The 19,234-nt window shown below is 38.7% G+C and overlaps 1 protein-coding gene across 3 annotated transcripts in view; it reads right to left on the bottom strand.

Moving 5' to 3' along the window:
- BOD1L1 (biorientation of chromosomes in cell division 1 like 1) overlaps window positions 1-19,228 on the bottom strand; it is a 36,715-nt gene extending 17,487 nt beyond the window's left edge. Inside the window, exons 1-12 of one of the 3 annotated variants that reach the window (XM_042052823.1) lie at window positions 19,168-19,228; window positions 18,624-18,748; window positions 17,174-17,364; window positions 15,423-16,034; window positions 14,803-14,949; window positions 13,316-13,485; window positions 12,298-12,421; window positions 11,802-11,946; window positions 11,070-11,145; window positions 4,075-10,189; window positions 1,934-1,995; window positions 474-543 (exon numbers count right to left, since the gene is read on the bottom strand). In XM_042052823.1, the coding sequence (XP_041908757.1) occupies window positions 474-543; window positions 1,934-1,995; window positions 4,075-10,189; window positions 11,070-11,145; window positions 11,802-11,946; window positions 12,298-12,421; window positions 13,316-13,485; window positions 14,803-14,949; window positions 15,423-16,034; window positions 17,174-17,357 (7,705 nt within the window). In that variant the 5' untranslated portion in view covers window positions 17,358-17,364; window positions 18,624-18,748; window positions 19,168-19,228. Of the gene's footprint in view, window positions 1-473; window positions 544-1,933; window positions 1,996-4,074; window positions 10,190-11,069; window positions 11,146-11,801; window positions 11,947-12,297; window positions 12,422-13,315; window positions 13,486-14,802; window positions 14,950-15,422; window positions 16,035-17,173; window positions 17,365-18,623; window positions 18,749-19,167 lie in introns of those variants that run through there. The other 2 variants (XM_042052824.1, XM_042052825.1) reach the window with 2 other exon arrangements.
- Window positions 19,229-19,234: the final 6 nt, after the last annotated feature.

Here is a 19,234-nt window from a genome sequence, read left to right as displayed (position 1 = left end):
GAGAGCAAGAAAGAAAAAAAAACAACAGAAATTTTCTGTAAAGTCTCTGTGACTTGTCATACAGTACTTACTATTTTTATATCCTCACAAGGCCTGTCACAACACCCTAAAACCAGGATATTCTAAATCTGTAAGAAAGAAAGCCATTCCTTGGGGAAGTTTCTGTATCTTTCCTGGACAAATGTTCTTCTGTATTTATTGATTTTAAACAGAATATTAGCAGTCTACTTTTTAAAAAATCCTAAATTATAAAATCCTTTCCTACTTTCAGCATATCATGTTGGAAGAAAATTCTGACCCTCCTTTCCCACAAACCAAATTCAAGCCCCCCTTGAAGTACTAGAAACATTTAAAGATTTCTGAAGGCTTTCTTCAATTCCTTTATATGTCACATATAACAAATCTGCAACCATCCCGTCATAAGTAATAGTCCCTTAAGCATGAAATTAAGTTGCTATCAGCATAAAAATCACCTTTTTGCAATTCTTTAGTTTGAAGATCCACACATCCCTCTTCACTTCTTGCACTTTCAGGCTGTTGTGACTAAATACAAAATCAAAAGAAACAAATATTGCATATATTCAGAACAAGTATGTCTCACTCTGCTCCTTCGTATCATGATGAACATTGTCTTATCACAAACTATAGAAGTCTTCAAAAGCTTTCTTATTAAGATAGTACATATATTAAGAAGGAATAGTCAGAGCTAAGTTCAATAGTACAGAACTTAGATTTGACCTTGGAGTTAATATTAGTACCAGAGGTTAGCTTAAAAAAGCAGATTCCAGGCATTCAAGGTGCAACACCTACTCTGAGTTCCAAACACAAGCAATAGTGTAGAAATGTTCACCTATACAGGGAAAAAAGAGGTCTGCAATGTATAACGAAGTACAATGACCTCCCTTCAACTTGTGTTTTGGGTGGATTTTTTAGGTTTGCTTGCGATTTAAAAATAAAAAAAAGAAGTTGCAGATCAGCTCAAAGTTACTATTGCATAAATAATGCTACATGGAGCTAAGTGTACCTAAGTCTGATCCAAACATTGTAAACGCAGATAACAGTTCCACATTATGGCTATACTGACTCTACAACTCTGTTATGCTGGTAAACAGTACAGCTGTTTTCAAGTGGAATTCAACTCTTATCAATAAATCCCACCAGACTGAAGCTGATTTAAGCTTTCCTGAAGTCCACCCTTTCACAGATGCTTGGGAGATTCTGAACCACCTTATCCCTTGAAAACTTATTCTCAGAGCTTGGCAAAATATGTGGATGCACTCCTGCATCTGAAAAAGGAATTAACCCATGTGGAATCCTGCCTACTATGGATCACAGCCCAAACACACAGACAGATTCAGCTTTGGTCTTACACAAGCTATAGGTGACCATGAGCCCAGACACCCTGCATTATCCAGGGTGCCTCACTGTTCTGTGACAGGGCTGCAGTTATCAGAACAGAACAGCAGCAAGTGTTGCTCGAACACACCGCAGATGTGAGAGTCTCAAGAGTGGCCAGGAAGTGATGCAATGCAATGAACAGCAGTGTAGGTTTGTTTACTGGTTCAAAGAACTAAACCAACATCTGCCAGCTCTAAGAGCTGGTGTGTGGATGGCTATTTTACAAGCACTATCACAAGCAACATGTACACAGTATAACCAATTTTTAAAAAACCAAACTTGGATGTCACGGTCACAGAAGAAGTTTGGCTGAAGGAGGGAATTATTCGTAACACAGAATAACATGGATAGACCACGATTTAAATGCCAGCTGCTTAGAAAACTACAGCTGAATAATCTCAAAAATCTTTCAAAGTTCTCCAGTTTAAATGCTACTTTTGCTGCACAAAAATCAAAAGGTACAGTAAGAAACCCTAGCAAGATGTATGAATAAGCAAGAAACAGCACAGTAAAAATTTTCAAATAACATAAATACCTTGCCAGTTTTCAAGGTACTTTGTAGTTCTTCTGCCAACTTTGGTAAGGCTGCATCATTGCCTAATGGAATACAAATATGTTAAAATTATCAGATTACATTATGCATTTATCTCATGCTATAGCAGAATGCTGTTTCTCAGTACTACCTCATGAATACAGCACATGAATTTAAACCCTTCCTGTGGACAACAGAAACAACCACCAGTCTGTTTACAGCAAACCAGCTCAATAAAACCCCAGCTTGGCATCTGCAGGAACACAAGTACTTCTGTGTTTTCCTTAAATACAAAAGGCTTGGAAAATATGGGGTATCAGGATTTACCACAGCTTACTTATGAATTCTGACTTTGGCTTTTTTTCTTGCTTGCATATGAATTCTAACTTTGGCTTTTTCTTCCTGCTTTTCTTCCAAAAAGAAACCACCAACGGATTTTTTAGACCATTTGGACCATTTCGAAACAGCAAACTACCTCTGTATTAATGAATGCAGAGCTAAGAGTTAATACTAAGGATATATTTTGTTTTAAGTGACAATTAGGTCTAAATCTGTCAGCTCTAGAACCACAATCACTGAAAATGTCCAATTTCTACAGAAACTGAAAACTCAGTAGCTCCTGTTAGCATCAATAAGATTTCAAAATACCTTAAAACCCCTTCCCATTTCATTCCCCAGGGGAAAAACTGTATGCTTACAACATCTTAAAAACAGGCCATGGCAACAGCATTGTCACACGACTTCTACAGCATTTTTGGAAACCTATTTCAGAAACCTGTTTAGACAGCTTTTCCTAAACAAATAGTTATAACATGATAATTCACCAATGCTGCATGTGAAGTGATTAAATTACGGCTGCTGTTCACGGAATAAGTACCATTACCACTGGTACTTACAAAAGCTACATCAATGGACAACAAGGATTAAGGCAAGCACCGAGATAGGAATACTTTACTGTGTAGCATTTTACACTTCCACAGCTCATGTTTGTCTCTTGTATAAACAATAAATAACATTTTTCAAGTTTACTAGATCGGAATCTTTCCTAGACAAATTCCTAAAATCCCAGAATCTGCAGAGAGTGCTTTCTCAACTCAAATATCAAAAGAACTAGAGAATAAAGCCAATCTTTGAGAAACCCACATTATAAAATGCTTTTTGAAATAATGCCAAGGACAGACACAAGAAGGAAAAGATTTTAAAAACAGTACTTGATTAGCATCATTCCACTTCCTGTGGTATAAACAAATTTTTCTACAGTTTAATTTCTCCAAAATTTATAATGAAGTCATAATCTTGACTTCATTATAGCGTCTACAGAATTCATTAATTTTCAAAAAAATTGGTGCTTCAGCTACTTCGGAGGGTCAAAGAGGTGCAAGGTCAAAAATAGTAGGATGTTCATTACACTGTCTTTTAGGAACCAGCAACCATGCAAGTTCATTTCAAACGTTAGCTTAGAAGAATGGATCTGGATATAGTGTGTGATATACTTAATGTCATATACTATTATTTTCTATTTAAAATATACATCTACTGCTTGCCTAAAATACTTATTTAGGATGACAGTCTAATTCCTTCGTAACACAAAGCAGAACAATTCCAAATGTATTCACAGGACAAAATTAAGTGTAAGACAGTGAATCTGAACATGACCACTAAATAATCATCCAGAGAAAATCTGCAGTTATGAGTAAGGATGTCCACTCTTAACCTTCAAAATTACTATGAAGTTACCTTCCTAAAATGATGAACATACATCAAAATGAAATGCATCCTCTTTCCTAAAACACTTTTTTGAATTTTGTAACACGTTAAAAAGAAAACCTATGTGTAGCTCCACAGTAATTACTCCTTGCAAATCACTTTATATATTAGCTCATAACTTGATGTCAATGTATTTTAGTAATTTTTTGCATTCTAATATTTGTTTTCCAACACAACTCAGGTGGTCCTATTCACCCAAAATCACATGCTTATTTGTCACCAACTCTTAAATGTATTAATAGCCATATTGCAACTAACGAAGTGAGGTATATTTGAACAGTACAAGTTATTTCTAACTATAATGATGGTAAAATGCATCTATTTATGACAATTCATAAACTAAAAAATTAAAAAAAAAAAAAAAAAGAAATCCTCACCTGAATTAAAGGTTGCATTGCTTTTCTGAAAAGTAACTTCAACGCCAGTATCATCTGTTTTGACCAAGCTGGTTTTGTCATCACTGTCATATAGCTCTTCTACATGCAACAAAGGGAGGTCCCCTTTTTTCCCTAATTCTGCTTCTATTGTTACTTCACTGTGGTTGGTGTTTACAGTCACTTCATTTGCAGAAACTAAGGAAAAAGCCTGTGTCTTAGGCAGGGGAGTCCTTATTTCAGAAAAGTCACTTTCTAAAACCACGTTTGAGTTTAATTTATAGCTTACATTCTTAACAGCTTCACTCTCTATCACTGCTTCTGAAATTGTGCAAGAGAGTTCCGATGTAACATCCTCATGCAAAACATCTTCAGCTTGTTCATCGTCCTCACCTGCCTCTGGGGAAGGACTCTCAGCAGTCTCTGTACTAATCTCCACGCAGAGGGCCTCATCCACACTCATGAGGTTCACTGCATTTTCACCCGTTTCTGTGATTTCACTGTCTACTGTGGCCTGAGATGCTGCCGATTCTGTCCTCGCCCCACTCTCACGTGTCTCGTTCTCTCTCCCAATAGCAAGCAAAGAATTCTCACTTTTTTCGGGGCCTGTAGTTGATAGGATGCATTCAATCTGGTTAGCAGTATTAAAAATTTCTTCACTTTTGTCTTTTACTTCTGTACTCTCAGCAGCAAGTTGACTTTCTTCTATGACTGTAAAGGTAAAGAGACTATCACATTCGTCCATTGCGCTCAGAGTGATCACTGCCCCCTCATCCTTATCTCCTATATTTGAAGCAGTGTGTTGATCTTCACTGTTAGTTGCAACCCTTAGCACAGGAGCTCCACATTCTCCCACAAAAATCACAGAACCTTTGCTTTTCCCATCTGCATTGAAAGCAGCTAGTCCAAACTGCTCATCTACAGTTGCAGTGGTCTCCACACTTTTACATTCCTCTGATGCATTTGGAGAGAGAACAGCATCTTCATCTCCTGCTACAATGAGCTGACTTTCAGCTTGTGGTGCTGCACTGATCAGGACTATCTCACATTCTTCTGTCATGCTTGTAGTGATCATAGCAGCTTCATATCTTCCTTCTGTTTCAGAAGCACCGAGTTTGTTTTCATCTTGCATAGCTACACTAGACATAGGAGCTTCAAAACATTCTGCTGTACTTGTAGAGATCATTAATGTTTCATTTTTTGACTCCATGTCTGAGGTATGTTGAATCGCCTCTTCTGTGACTTCACCTGACATTAGGATTACTTGTTCTTCCACAACACTTGTGGAAATCATAGCACACTCATCCTTTTCTTCCTTACCACTAGCAGTTGGGTGACTCCCATCACCACTGTTATCATCTCCTCCTGTACTGGATTCACTAGGCATGGGAACCTCATATACTTCCATATCTATGGAAACCATAGCATTCTCATTTATTTCTTCTGTTTTCACAGAGGGGAGCTGACCATCATATTCAATAGCTGCACTTGACATAGGAGCCTCAAATTCCTCCACTATACTGGTGGAAATCATAGTGCACTCATCTTTCTCCTGCTTACTGCTAGAAGTATTCACACACTCTTTAAACTCTGTAGCTGTGCTGGGCATAGGCACTGTGTCTTCAGTGTCTATTAAGATCATAGAGCTTTCCCCACTTTCATTTACTCCTGCAACAGCAAGTGGACCTTCTTCTGCATCCATGGCTGAATGTAAGGGAGCATCTTCCACTGTGCTGGTAGAGATGACATCACCTTTCACTTTTACTTCTCTGTCAGAAGGAGTACGAGAAGTTTCATCTTCCTTTGGAACTGCACTACTTATAGAGGCATCAAGTTCTCTGCTGTCAAAGGAAGTCATGGCATTATCATGTTTGTCCTCAGCACCAAACTGAGTCTTATCTTGCACTGCCATAGCACTAGTCATGGGACCCTCACACTCCTCAGCATCTGAGGGAAGCAAGGTACCTTCATGCTTTCCTTTCTGTGCAGCTAAGGCACCCTCATCTGCAGCACTTGCACTGGTTACGCTGCTTTCAACAATGCCTTTGTAATTTTTGCAGTCTGTGCCACAATTAGCTTCTTTCTCTACACTTGTCATGCTGTCGACAGTAAGCTTATTTATATCTGTGCCAGCCACTCCTGACTCAGCTTCCATTTGTTCAGCAACTATGCAGATAATGGAACTTTCACCTTCTTCTGCACCTATACAAATTAGTGCATTTTCACTTTCCATTCCTGTACAAGTAGAAGCATGCTCATTTTCTTCATTTCCTCTTCCTGTACTGGTCACAATGTCCTCACCTTCTTCATCCTCTTCTTTTGAGCCTGTACTAGTCACAAAACCTTCATCATCACACAGACCAACGCTGACTGTAGTGATACTGGCTTCTTCCTTTGCCCTTGTACTGTCCATTAGACTTTCACATTTTTCAGCTTCTAAACAAACTACAAATCCCTCATTGCTGTCTTCTAGCCCTGTGCAGACGGCTGAAATTTCAGCATCATCTTCTGGGGTTATGCCTGTGCTGGTCACTGTGCTTTCACCATTTATAGTATCTTCAGATTTGTCACCACTAGTTCCAGCCATGGCACTGTTGTTTGTGACCACTGCAATACATTCACCAGTGACAGCGCTTTCTCCTTGGGTATCTGTACCAGTCACAGAGCAGATGATGAAGTTATGACCTCTTTCTTCTGCACCTGTGCAAGTCACAGTACCTTCGTGTTCTTTTACTTGGCCAGCTATCACACTGCCCCTAAATTCACCTGAATTATCACCACTGGTGGACCCTTCACCTGTTTCTGTCCCTGCACTAGTTACAGCTCCATCGCTCTCCATTTCACCTAAGCACGACACAGAACTTTCAAATTTGCCTGTATCTACACAAGTTGAGGTATTTCGCTTTTCTTCAGAGCCTGCACTAGTCACAGCGTCATCTTTTTCTTCTGTCCCAGCACTATTCACACTGTCTTCAATTTCTACTCTGCTTGGGTTCACTGAATCCTTACCACCCTCTTCTGCATCAACCATGGTACAGTCACCATTTTCTTCTCCTTCTGTACTTGTTAGGAAACTTTCACTTTCTGCTAATCCTTCAGTGACAACACTGCCACCACCTTCTTCAGCTGCTGCAACAGTACAGTCACCAATATCTGCTCCTGTGATGAAACTGCAACCCTCACTACTTTTTACCCATACGCCTGTTGTGAAACCTTCATCAGCTTCTATGCTTGTGCAGATTACTGTCACCTCACTTTCTTCTTCTGAGCAAGTGGTTGTAGCATCACTGTCCTTTTCAGAATGTGGTGCACCCTCAGCTCTTTCTCCTCCTGTACTAGTTGCCATTGCAGTGCTCTCAGTGATCTTTTCTGTGCTAGTTCCTATCACAGTGGCTGGAGTTTTTTGTAGGCTGCTGTACAATGAACTAGGTTTACTACTTCCTGCACTGGTACCTACAGCATTACTTTCATTTTTGTCTTCCATGCCAACCACGTTGGTCCCTTCTTGCCCACTGGCAATAACAGAGCCTTTGAAAGTTTCCTCAGGAACTCCTTCAGGCACTAAAACAGAGGAAGACTGGATCATATAATCAGTGTCATGCACCTTGTTTTTTTCCACACTATCCATTGTGCTTCTTTCTCCCTTTGTGGAGGGATCTGTATTCAAGCACTCTCCCTCTTTTATTCTTAGGGTAAGTTCTTTTGTTGTTACATCTCCACGATCTTCAGTTATGTTAGACAACAAGTTTTCCTCTTTTCTTTTTAACTCCCTATCTTGAGAGCTTTCCGACTTTGCTGCTTCATTGTAATCTTGACTACATAACCCAGCTGTACCGTCTTCCACTGCCTGTTCACCAGACCGGGACACCTCATTATCTTTTTCTATACTGTTTGCCATGATGGTGGTGTCACCATCATCTTTCATGACAGAACTTGGCCCTGCACTATCTTGCTCCATGTATACAACCTGTGCTGTATCATTCTTCAAAAGGAAAGCATCTTCCAATAAGGAAGCCCCATCTGAATTATGGCATTCTTTAGACATACTACCTAAAGAATCTGTAAAATCCGAGATATCCATATCCATGGACTTTGCATCAGCAGCATCTTCCCTTGAAGAATTAATTGCTAAAGGAACATCATCTGAATTAGAATTTATCACAGTTTTTAAATTCTTTGGTCTTCTGCTATCTTTTGAAGCCTGATCTTTACTGGCCACATTCTTTAAGGTTCTACCACTTGTTTCATCCACAATGCTCATTTTAGAAGCCCCTTGTTTACTGGGTCCTTGAGCCATAGAAGCTTTTTTGGACAAAGTGTCTAAGGCACCAACTTGTTTATTAGAAGTATCTTCTTGTTCAACAGTTTTTTCAGCTGCAGGCAGAAACTGCGATTCACAGGCTTCAGGATCTGCCAAGCTGTGTTTTAACTCCTTATTTGAAACAGAACGAGATACTTTTTGTTTTACTGCACACTTGGCATCTCTGGCTTGGAAAGAGTTTTGAATGTTTTTTCCTTCAATGTTAGATGCTTCCTGTGCTTTTGTTTTTTTCAAATCAAGTTCCATCAGCTCTTCCGCATGACCAGAATGCAAGCCATCATGATTCATAGCTGCCTTTTGAGGGGCTGGAGCCTGGCTGCTTTCAGTTGTGCTAGCTGATTGTTTTTCCTCCTTAAGTAAATCTTGGTTTGATAAACTGCCTTTTCTGTTTTCACAGGATACCTTCTTGCTTTGTTTCTTATCCACTGCCACTGTGACATTTGACAATCTTTCATGCCCACTGTCCATTTCTTTAGTACCTTTATCTTCCAATTTGATGCTCTCGTCCTTCTTCTTTACTTCTTTGTTGCTGTGCTTTAAGTTTCTGCTTTTATGACCTTCAGCAGAGAACCTTCTTTCTAGTTTGGAATTACTTAAATCTTTATCACCTCTGTACTTCTCTTTTACAGAGCCTTTTTCTCCAGAATGTAACTTAACTCTGTGACTAAAGTCTTTTTGTGATCCCTGAGTTGACTGTGGGCCACTTCCAAGCTCAAACTCAGCACCACTATCCTCCAAACCTTTATCTTCATTTCTGGATTTGTGTTGTTTATCTGAATCATTGTCTTCCAGGCTCTTATCTTTGTCTAGTTTCTGTCCAGTGTCTTGTTTTGTTAATTCCTGTAATTCTGCTTCAGATGCTTTGAACTGTTTATTATGACTCTTTGACTTGGACTTTAACAAAATCTTGTCTTCTGCAAGGCTCTTAGATCTTCGTCTATCTTTATGAACACCATCTTCATGTTTTACATTACTATCAGAGTTAGTTGATTCTATTTCATGTTTATCTTCTGAGTAGCTTTCGCTTCTTCTATGTGATGCTGAAGCAGGTTGCTTTGAGGCACTTAGGGAATCCTTCTGTGGCTTAGAATCACTCAAGGACCTTTTGGTCTTGCATTCTGCCCTTGAGAGATGTCTGTCTTTTTTGTTTTCTTTCCTCAGTAATTCTTCAGCTTTTAAGGTTGATTCAGAAGGGTTTTTTCCATCCTTTCCTGTTACTGATACTTTCCGTTCACTTCGGTGTTTACTTTTTCTTTCACATTTGTCATCTGAGGAAACCTTTATTTGTTGATTATGTTTCTGGCCACCATCCTCTCCTTTCAAACTTCTCTCAAATGAATGAAGTTCAACATCTTCACCTGACTTGTGAATACCATCTCCTTTATATTTGTGCTTTAAAGAAAGTTTATCTTCTAAAGCAGTTCTTTCCTTCTCATTTTTATCTCTGTAAGACTTGGCTTCTTTTTTGGCAGAATTTCTCATATGTTGAATTTCTGTGTCAGTATCTTTTTTGGGGTGTTTTTCATTCTTAAATATGGATTTCTGCTTCTGTGGTTCTTCACTATTGACTTCTGCTTTATCCAGTTGTTTTTTTGGATCCCTTGTTTCATTGTCCTGCTGAGTTCCTTCAGCCTGAAGAGAAGTGGAGGTTCTTCTTTTATGTTCTTTTTCTGCCTTAGAATCACTTTTGCTTTCCTCAGTTGAATGCCCCCATTCTGAAAGTCTTCTAAGTTGTTTAGAGAATTCGTTTTTCCCATGATTGTGCTTCAATTCTTTGGAAGAATTTTTTTCACAAGTCTACAAAAAAGATTTTTTTATATATGTAAGTACATATTACACAGTTCCTTCACTTATGTGACTGAACAGAACTGGCAAGCACAAACTCTCGAAAAAAACAATACGCTAGGGAATACACTTAACGTTGTAATAAAAATTCACCTACAATAGAGTCAGTCAGAAAACAAAAATTGCCAGTTTCAACTATCTACTATTGTGGAAAAATCCAAAGCAAAAGAAGTTATCCTTAAGCAGCCTGTCTGAACTTTATTATCTTTTCTTCATAAGGTAATTTTTCTAAAATGACTTAAATTGATTTTTGAATAGACAATCAATTTCAAGCACTCTGTAAGTTCCTTCAAATAACCATTATGCTGTCTGGTAGAACAAAACCGTAACTAAAAATTCAAAACAAAACACCACAACAAGACCTAAAAAAAATAAATCTAGACTTCTACTTGAACCTCCACCTTTTTTAATTTAAACAGTGTTATTCATAGAATTCTTGCCATAAAAATTTTATTTCCTTTTGTGTTTGGAGCACAGTCAGTTTAACTTTCCAGTGAGAAGTTTAAACAGATCAAGCTGAAGTCTTTGCATATAAAAAACACTGCTCTTTCTTTAAAACCCAGCATACTTCACAGATTAGGGCTCAAACTGCATCTCAGGTTCTACTAGACATGCATCAACACTGAATATACAGACCATATTTCAGTGGCTATTGGAATTCAAAAAACATTACTACAGTGATGTCAGATCACTAATACAACTGAAGGAACAGGCAGGGAAAAAATTACTAGTGAGAACAAATGCAATTGTATGCAGTTTGGTGCGGACATATGAAAGAGTACTATTAGAATTAAAAGGAAGATCGTAAGGTTTATTTTTAAGAGACACCTACCTCATTTGTCTTTTGCATTTCCTTAGAATCTTCTTCAGATGGCTCATTTTTCTTTCTGCAGCTATCTTCAGCATGCCTGAAATAGGTATTTGGACAACTTAATAAAGAACAATCAGTACCAGTCTAACATTACTTTGTAAAATTTCTGCTTTCACAAGAGCTGAGCACAAGAGAGAAATGCTCACTAAAAATACAGAAATAGAACATGATCACCAAACTTCTAACCAATTTGCCCAGGCTTTTTTTGCTTGTAAAATTATATATCAACTTCAAAAATACCCGGAATACAAGTGCTTTAAAGCAGTATTAGTATGACATTTGTACTGCTGTTGTCCCGTAAAATGTGCCAGAGTTCTCCTTGCCCCATATTTACCTGAATGAGGACAGTTATGTACAAAGGTACGTATCTACATAAACATCAATCTAAAGATGAAGCCAACTTGACTCGCCTACTAGATGCACAAACATGTAAAAGGTCTCCATTCTCATGCCTTTAATACCATTCTGTGAAAAGCCACATAAAGACTCCTACTGCAGTCTGAGATGCCATGTATTTAAGCAGCTATAATTTTTCTGCCTGAATTCCACGTTTATTAGTAACAAAATTATGCAAATATTTTAAGAGAAAACTGTTAAAATGGATAAGGCTAAGTACAAAGTTGAAAAGAACCTTTCCAATCTGCAAAAACGAATATTCAAAACCTTAACTCCTATTGAGTAAATAATAAGTACCTTGAATCCCTTTTTCTTTTTCTGCTCAGGGCCACTTTTTTTTCCAAAAATTTCTGTTCTTTAAGCACATCCTTAATGCTGGTACCAGTAGTTTTTGACTCTACACTTTTTGATGAAGGTTCTTCTAAGTGCAAGCCACTTTTTCCTAAAATAATACACAAATGGTGAAATACATACACATAATTTATTAGTGTTTCAGCTATAAACATGACAAAACAGTACAGAGAGTACTAAAATGTAGCAGAGAATAGCAGTTATACAGGTGTTAATTGAGCCTAAGCAGTGTAATGGATATATGAAAAAGCGAAGAAGAAATTCCGTATTAATATTTTGCATTATAATTTTTTCTGTTACATCACTGTTGAGATGTTGGGCTACTAAGGGAAGGAAATGACTACAGACTTGTATGACCATTATTCAAAGCTGAATGTTTTATTCTATGGAGAATAAGTGAGAGCAGGGTGGTGTGGGCTACTCACAGTTCTTCTTCTCATACCTTTAGCATTCTGATTTCCAGTTTTTAGGGATTTTGTCTTTTCTGCAGCCTTCTGTTTACGTTTTTCTTCGAGTCTCTCTCTGTTAATTCGTCTTCTAAGGAGTCTTTCTTCTTTTTCTTTGGCCTAGAGATACAAAACCATGGAGAACAATTTAACATTAGGTCAAAGAACGTTCTTTGACTATAAATATAAGTCTAAACCCCATAGAAAACAAAACACTGCAGCTTAAGGCCAGCAAAAACATAAATACGCCTTAGAAATCATACAAAAGTTAATGGAACACTCTAATATTTTTGTGAGGCGAAATTAGCTGAGTTCCAGAATTTCACTGCCAATCAAGACTGCAGACTGAAGCTATGAGACTTTCTCAAAGAATGTATGTTTTACTTGTATGTATATACAATATATACACAACATATATTTATGTTACATGTATAATACATGTGTATAAAATATGTACCCGGCCAAAGGAGAAAATCTAAAAGAACTGCTGCTCCCTCTTCTCTGTGCTGGCCCTTCTGCCACAGAACAGAGTGCATGTGCTTAAATCTCTGTTTCCATTCTCAATGGCTGCAGACTTGCTACAAACTACTGATTTCATGGTCAGCAAGGACTATGTAAAGAGCTGGTGTAATGAAGTAGCCTCCAGTACTCAACACAAGCCTGATCTACTAAAAACCCCACTGAAGGCAGGCTGCAGGTACATATGGGTTACTTTTTTCATCCATATTTTATTTTGGGGGGAGGGGAAGAGAGAGAACACACTGTCATTGCTTTCACTGCCAGAAGCCTTCAAACTATAATCAGCAGAGCAGAGTGCTGTGCTGGAGAGCAGACTGTGCCATACTGATGGAAACCTGAAGAAAGGGCAGCTATAATACAAGAGGAAAAAAATCCCTGAAAGGAGAAGAAACAGAAGACTCCCCCTCACACAAACCACCACCAAACCAGAAGTGGAATTTCTGCCCTAAAAAGTTTTAGGACCAGAATGTGAGCAGCAGAAAACCGCAGACTTACAATGGACTGACGGCGCTGTTCTACAGTTCGTTCATCATCAGAGTCACTGAAGTATTTGGAGTACAGGAAAGGCTTGCGAACATAAGCATGGCGAACAGGCTTGGCTTTCCCGTCACTCAGCTCGTTAGCATGGGGCTTTGTCTTACTTTGACTGTTTTTCTCCTCTTCATCTAAAGAAATGTTAGTGAGCATAGAGATATATTGATAAATTAGGGCAGTGCTTCCAACATAACTTTTGAGGAGGCAAAGCTACTCAGAATGTATTAACAATTATTTACTCTAAAACCATAAACAGTTAAAAAATTAAACCCTTTTAGCATCCAAATATCACTAGATTATGAAAAAAATCAAAGGTACATTCATGTGTTTGTGTGCATCATTCAGCCAAAAAATTGCATGACACAAACCTGGTAATAAACCAGGACACAACAACTGGGTTTACCCTCTTGCCTGTAATCCCACTGCCCGTTTACATACAGTACTTAGTAGCTAGCTATGCATGAGAAGTCAATACAATTTCTGCTATGTATTAAATTATAATTCTCCCCACACCAAAAATATCGGTACAGTATTTGAGTACGTAAAAAGTAGTTGGCCTACTGAAATACATACACGAAACACACTGTTGGTTACACAGATATAAGTATTAATCAAGTAAATATAAATAAATCTATTTCAGTTCTATCAAGATTACTAGAAATAGTGCAATACTGTACTAATTATTTGTATTCCTGAAACATACTTGAGGTTTGTTTTCGTTTCATAAATAGTCATAACTGAACATAATCTGTCAAGTTTCAAAGTAAGACCAAAGCCAGAGAACAAGTAATTCAGTGCTTCTAAATTATATTTTGAGAGCAGAAAAGGTAACCTGTGAGCATACTAGAGAGAACTCATTCAGGTACTAAGGCATTCTGCATTATAAAGTGGAAAGTGTTATTAACCACAGAAATCAGTTGGAAGTCTGTCCTAGATAGGGAGAACACAAAAAGGCAACACACTCAGTGAAGCAACTTGGTATTTCTGAACTTTTAAAGCTAGATCCATTGCTGCTCTTTCTACTGTGGCCAACTTCCGGAATACTAAAGCTCTAAACCCAACCTGATGTACAGAGTCAGCTACAGCCACTACCTCGGGGTCACAAAGCACTCCAGTGTTATACCAAGTTCATGGCAGAATGGAGAGGAAGAAACCCCACAGAACAGTGACATTCACCATTACGTGCGATTCTCATCTATGTAATACTGTAGCATAAAAAATATTTAGAATGTTTAGAATATACCAAACGATATTATATGAATAAAAATATTCAAAAAGTAAATCCACTACTCATCTTTTCCAACTGCACAAACACTATCCAGTTCGCATTCAAATTCTCTCTTACAGGTAAGTATAACATTGCAAACCCTCAAATTTATGATATGGTACGCTCAACAAAAGTATTACATACTCCTTATTGCTAGTTAACAATGTAATTATTTTACCACCTGATGTGATCTCCCCCTCTTCAGTGCTGTCAGAAATTACAGGCTCCTCTTCGCTCTCCTCTTCAAAGGAAGAAAGGTCACTGGTATGGACAGAGCTGACCGTGATGTCACTGAGTACATCCATATCTGAATCTATTAACGCATTTTCTTGCAAAGGAAAAAGTAAAAACAAAGAGCTCTAAGGCAACACACTGAGTTTGTGAAACTTTTCTTACCAAAACATCAATTTTGTCACTAAGAACAAAACTACGTTAAGAGTTAGAAATAAGAAAATAAAATTTTAACACCTTAATAAAATAACCAGGCTAACTCTGGTTTACTCAAAACAAAAATCACTCTGAGGAAGAACTACGAACTTTAAATGAGGACTGAAATTATTGAGAGAACTTGCCAGATTAAGATGACCAATCACACACCTGAGGAATCAAAGGTCATCTGATTCCTAATTCAGGTACCTCAGCTAAGAGTCCAATTGTCACTAGCAGACAAGTTTGCCACAACTACCAGAAAACTTACATTCCAAACATACTGATTCCAAATATTCTAATTCAGCTCCTGAATAAACTTAAAAACCTTACTCCTTATCCACATTTTGAGGAAGAGCATTGCCCATACCATACCTTCTTTAGTGCTTTCAGCTGTTTTATGTTTATTGCTATTTTTTTCTGGAAATAACTGTTTCACTGGTTCCGACTCTTTTGCTTGCTTTTCTTCTTTTGACTTTGGAGTATCATCACTTTTCTTTGAATGATCAGACTTCTTGTCAAGCTTTTCCTTCTTTTCTTTTCTTCTTTCACTTTTTTCACTGCTGTCTGGTTTCTTGTCAGATTTATCCAGTAATTTACTCTTTACCTCTTCACTTTCCTGTTGAATATCCTTACTTGTAAAAGTCAAAATATTAGTATCCTTTGCTGTTATTTTTATTTCTTCACTTTGGCAGGGAAGCTCATTTAAATCTTCACACTTTGCAAGTGTTTCAGCCCCTTCTCCAGAAAGGTCACAAATTGCTTTCTCTCTGTCTGGCAAGTCCTCCGCATTTCTCTCTTTATCAGTGCTACCATCCACACTCTGCTGAGATGAGAGTTTTTTTGCAAATTTGTCATTGTTCTTGGGATTTGAGGTCTCTGTTGAAGCCCTGGCAGCACTTGCTTCTTGGTTAAGAGAAGTTATTGTTTCCAAAATGGACATTGCATCACTAGCTACATTAGCACTTGGAGCTGTAGCAGAGACACCTTGAATAGTAAAAAAGAACAGAGTTTTACTTCACCCTAGTTTCTGTAATTCTGTTGAGATAGAACATTAAACAAGTGAAAAGAAACAGAATAAGCACTCTCTATAAAATATTTATAATTAACTAAAATATTTGACAAATTTTGTCTTGAGAGATTTTGGTTAAAAAAAACAACCAAACAAAAAACTCCCAAGAAGTTGCATTCTTGTGGCAAACACTACGATTACTAGAGATTCATTTTGCTCTGTGACACACCACTGCTCCTGAGGTGTGCTAAAGAACATGGGGATTGTCAATGGCAAGGACATTCTGAACACAGTCCTTGTTCAACTTTACCAACATCCTAAGTAGGATGATGACTCTGGATAATATATATACATATACAATAATATTCTACATATATGCACACAATGCAGGAGGAAATCAGTAGCTCACACCTCTAGTATCTCCATAAATGTCACGGAAGATCGACTCAGCATACTGACTATATAACAACAGGACTATCAGAACTATGTTATCACTTTTCTGTCATCTCAGAATCAGTTCTGAAGATGAATGACTAAGAGTTAACCGGACTAGCACTAAGAGTTGCAGCTGGCTTAGTAACCCACTTCACAGGAAAAAGGGTGGATTTAAATAAAGGTTACGAATAGATGGATGGCTGTGGAGTCTCTTAGAATAGGAAAGAATGGACAATTACCTGCAGGAGCGTTTAGAAGTCAATACAGGTAATATTAGGACTTTAGCAATCCAAATTTTATGGCACACAGCAACGGCACACGTAACTGTCTATTAAGTAATTTTTTCCCTGTCTACCAATGAACAAGAAAGTTGCATCATTCTTCTCTTACAGCTATGTCTTATCTGATCCTATAATACTGAGACCAAGTTTTCTCCCCACAGTAAACTGATCCCTCATAATCTCATGACAGAGTGATGTGGTCATAACAGGGTGACATCTCTATTGCTTTCTACCTTTATACATAGACTAAGAGACAAATGCTATGGCACAGTGCCTAGAGCTCACCTTGCTAATATTGATAGTAACAGTGTTATGGTGGTAGCAAACCTAGTCAATGATTCTGCTCTCTCAAACCCCATTTTTTTGTTAATAGACTGCTCAGAGAAATGGTAGAATACCTTGTACTGTAACAGAAGCATCTGCTTTCTCCTCACTTGGAGATGTACTGGGGCCTGCCTCCTCTTTGTGATTCAATGTGGCTAAAAATTCATGGACAGCTTTTTCCACCTGAGGTCTGAATGTGTGGTTGATCTTTGGGTCCACAACCTGAGAAATAATTCTGTCAATTCCCGATTCCAACATTCCAGACCTGGAACAAAGTTACATAAATTAGTATGAAAAATTAGCTTCCAAGAATGTAGTAATGAAATATGATCATTGAGATGTGACATAAACACTCATGAGAACCTCCAATGAAGCACCAATGTTTTCTGAGCATCCCTACAGCTATGAATTTAGCCTGTGCCTTATCCATAAGAAAAAATGTGCTAGAGAAACAAAACAGTCCAAGCACACAGAATTAACACAATAAGCAGCCTGTTGTTACATCATTACTGGTTACACCTACAAGTGTTATCTAACTGCAAAAACCATTTGTGCAAGAAATTTAGAAGAAACCCTATAGTATCAATTTCCACAGCATAAAGAGATGAATTATAGAAGGCATGAGGTATAAATAACTACTAAACCACTCATCACTACCCTAAGTTACTTTCTGCCCAGTATAAGGTGGCAAGTTCTGCAGCTTTATGGAATACACTTAATCTTCAGTAAAATAAAAAAGAAAACCCACAGCTATAAAGCTTATCTGAACAGACTCCTGTAGTCTTATGTGAGATGTATGCTACCTCTTGTCCTCATTGCTTCTTTAATAAGGAAAACTGCTCCCCTCCCTACAAACCAAACAGTCCTCAGTACAAGTTATCAACGGTACCACCACAGCGTGACAGAGTAAGTTTGTTCCCAAATCCTTGGCTTAATCCAATTTAATAACCAAACTCATAGTACTCTGAAGAAATTTCCTAATGTTTGCTATGAGTCTAACATTTGAGAAAAGACTGGAGGAATCTCCATGAAATAACGTAATATCAAGCTAAACTGTCTGACATAATTTTAACAAAAAAGCAATTCTTAAAACCTCTTCTCTGCCCAGCTAGATTTAAAACAATTTTTCTGTTTTGTGACTTTAGCTTTGTACTCTGCAGTTTAGTTTGTCACATACTTCTCCTTAAAACATAATAATTGCAGTTTTATTAATACCTCTTTAAAACAGAAAGTAAAGGCACCCTTTAGCTAGAGGGTTATATTCCAAGCCAAAATCAAGGTTTCCACCCCTGCATAAACTTGGATCAGATCAAAGAACATCTCCAGTCTAATTCTGACTAATACTGATGGTGAGTTACTACCTCAAGTAATACCGCATTTTAAACACTGAGAGGGGGGAAAAAAAAAAAAAGCTTTTTCAGATGTTTCTTCGAAGAAAGCAGCCCACTTTACATTAACCCAGAGCCTTTGTCACCTATCACAGTACACAAGCATGTTCAGAGAAACCCCAGAACTGTCACTTACTTGAGAACCTGCTGTCTAATGTTATTTCTCAGCTGGTTTTTGTTGAGATGAGGACTCCAGGTATGAGTTGCCAAATGATTGGAAACAAAGTTGTCAACGCGCTGTCTCAAATTCTGGTAGGCAGGCTAGAAAGCAACAGCAGAGATTGGACTGGAAGGATTGTATAAGTGGTTGGTTATCCTTCCGTTGGCCAGGCTAGTACAGCTGGGAGCCCCGTCGAACCCCCTCGGTGCTCTGCAGGCGCAGCCGCTCCCGCAGCCTTGCGGCGATGGCAGCGCGTTAAACGCTGCCCTGCCAGACCCTGCGCGAACCAGGTGTGTGTGACCGTGCGTGCACGGCCGGCCGGCCCACGCTCCCCGCCGAACACGGGGCTCCGGCTTCGCCCCCGCGGCCGCGAGCGCAGCCGGAGCCCCGCGCGGGCCCAGCGGCCGCTCCGCACCTCCGAGCGCGGAGCGCGCTGCCCCGGGCCGGGCCCGTCCCCGACCTGCCGGAGCCCGGGGCGCCGAGACCCCCCGAGCCGCCGCTCCCACCCGTCCGCCCGCACCTTGGTGTCCACGTCGGCCAAGCAGTCGCGGCGGAACTGGTCGAAGAGCCCCTGGCTCTTGAGGTGG

The sequence above is a fragment of the Corvus kubaryi genome, unplaced genomic scaffold (genome assembly GCF_017639235.1).
Source record: "Corvus kubaryi isolate FWS band 111438036 unplaced genomic scaffold, C.kubaryi_AGA036_p1.0 split1-131, whole genome shotgun sequence".
NCBI classification, from domain to species: Eukaryota; Metazoa; Chordata; class Aves; order Passeriformes; family Corvidae; genus Corvus; species Corvus kubaryi.
The sequence above is the reverse complement of the archived record's forward strand: the minus strand, read 5'-3'. Positions and strand labels throughout refer to the sequence as shown.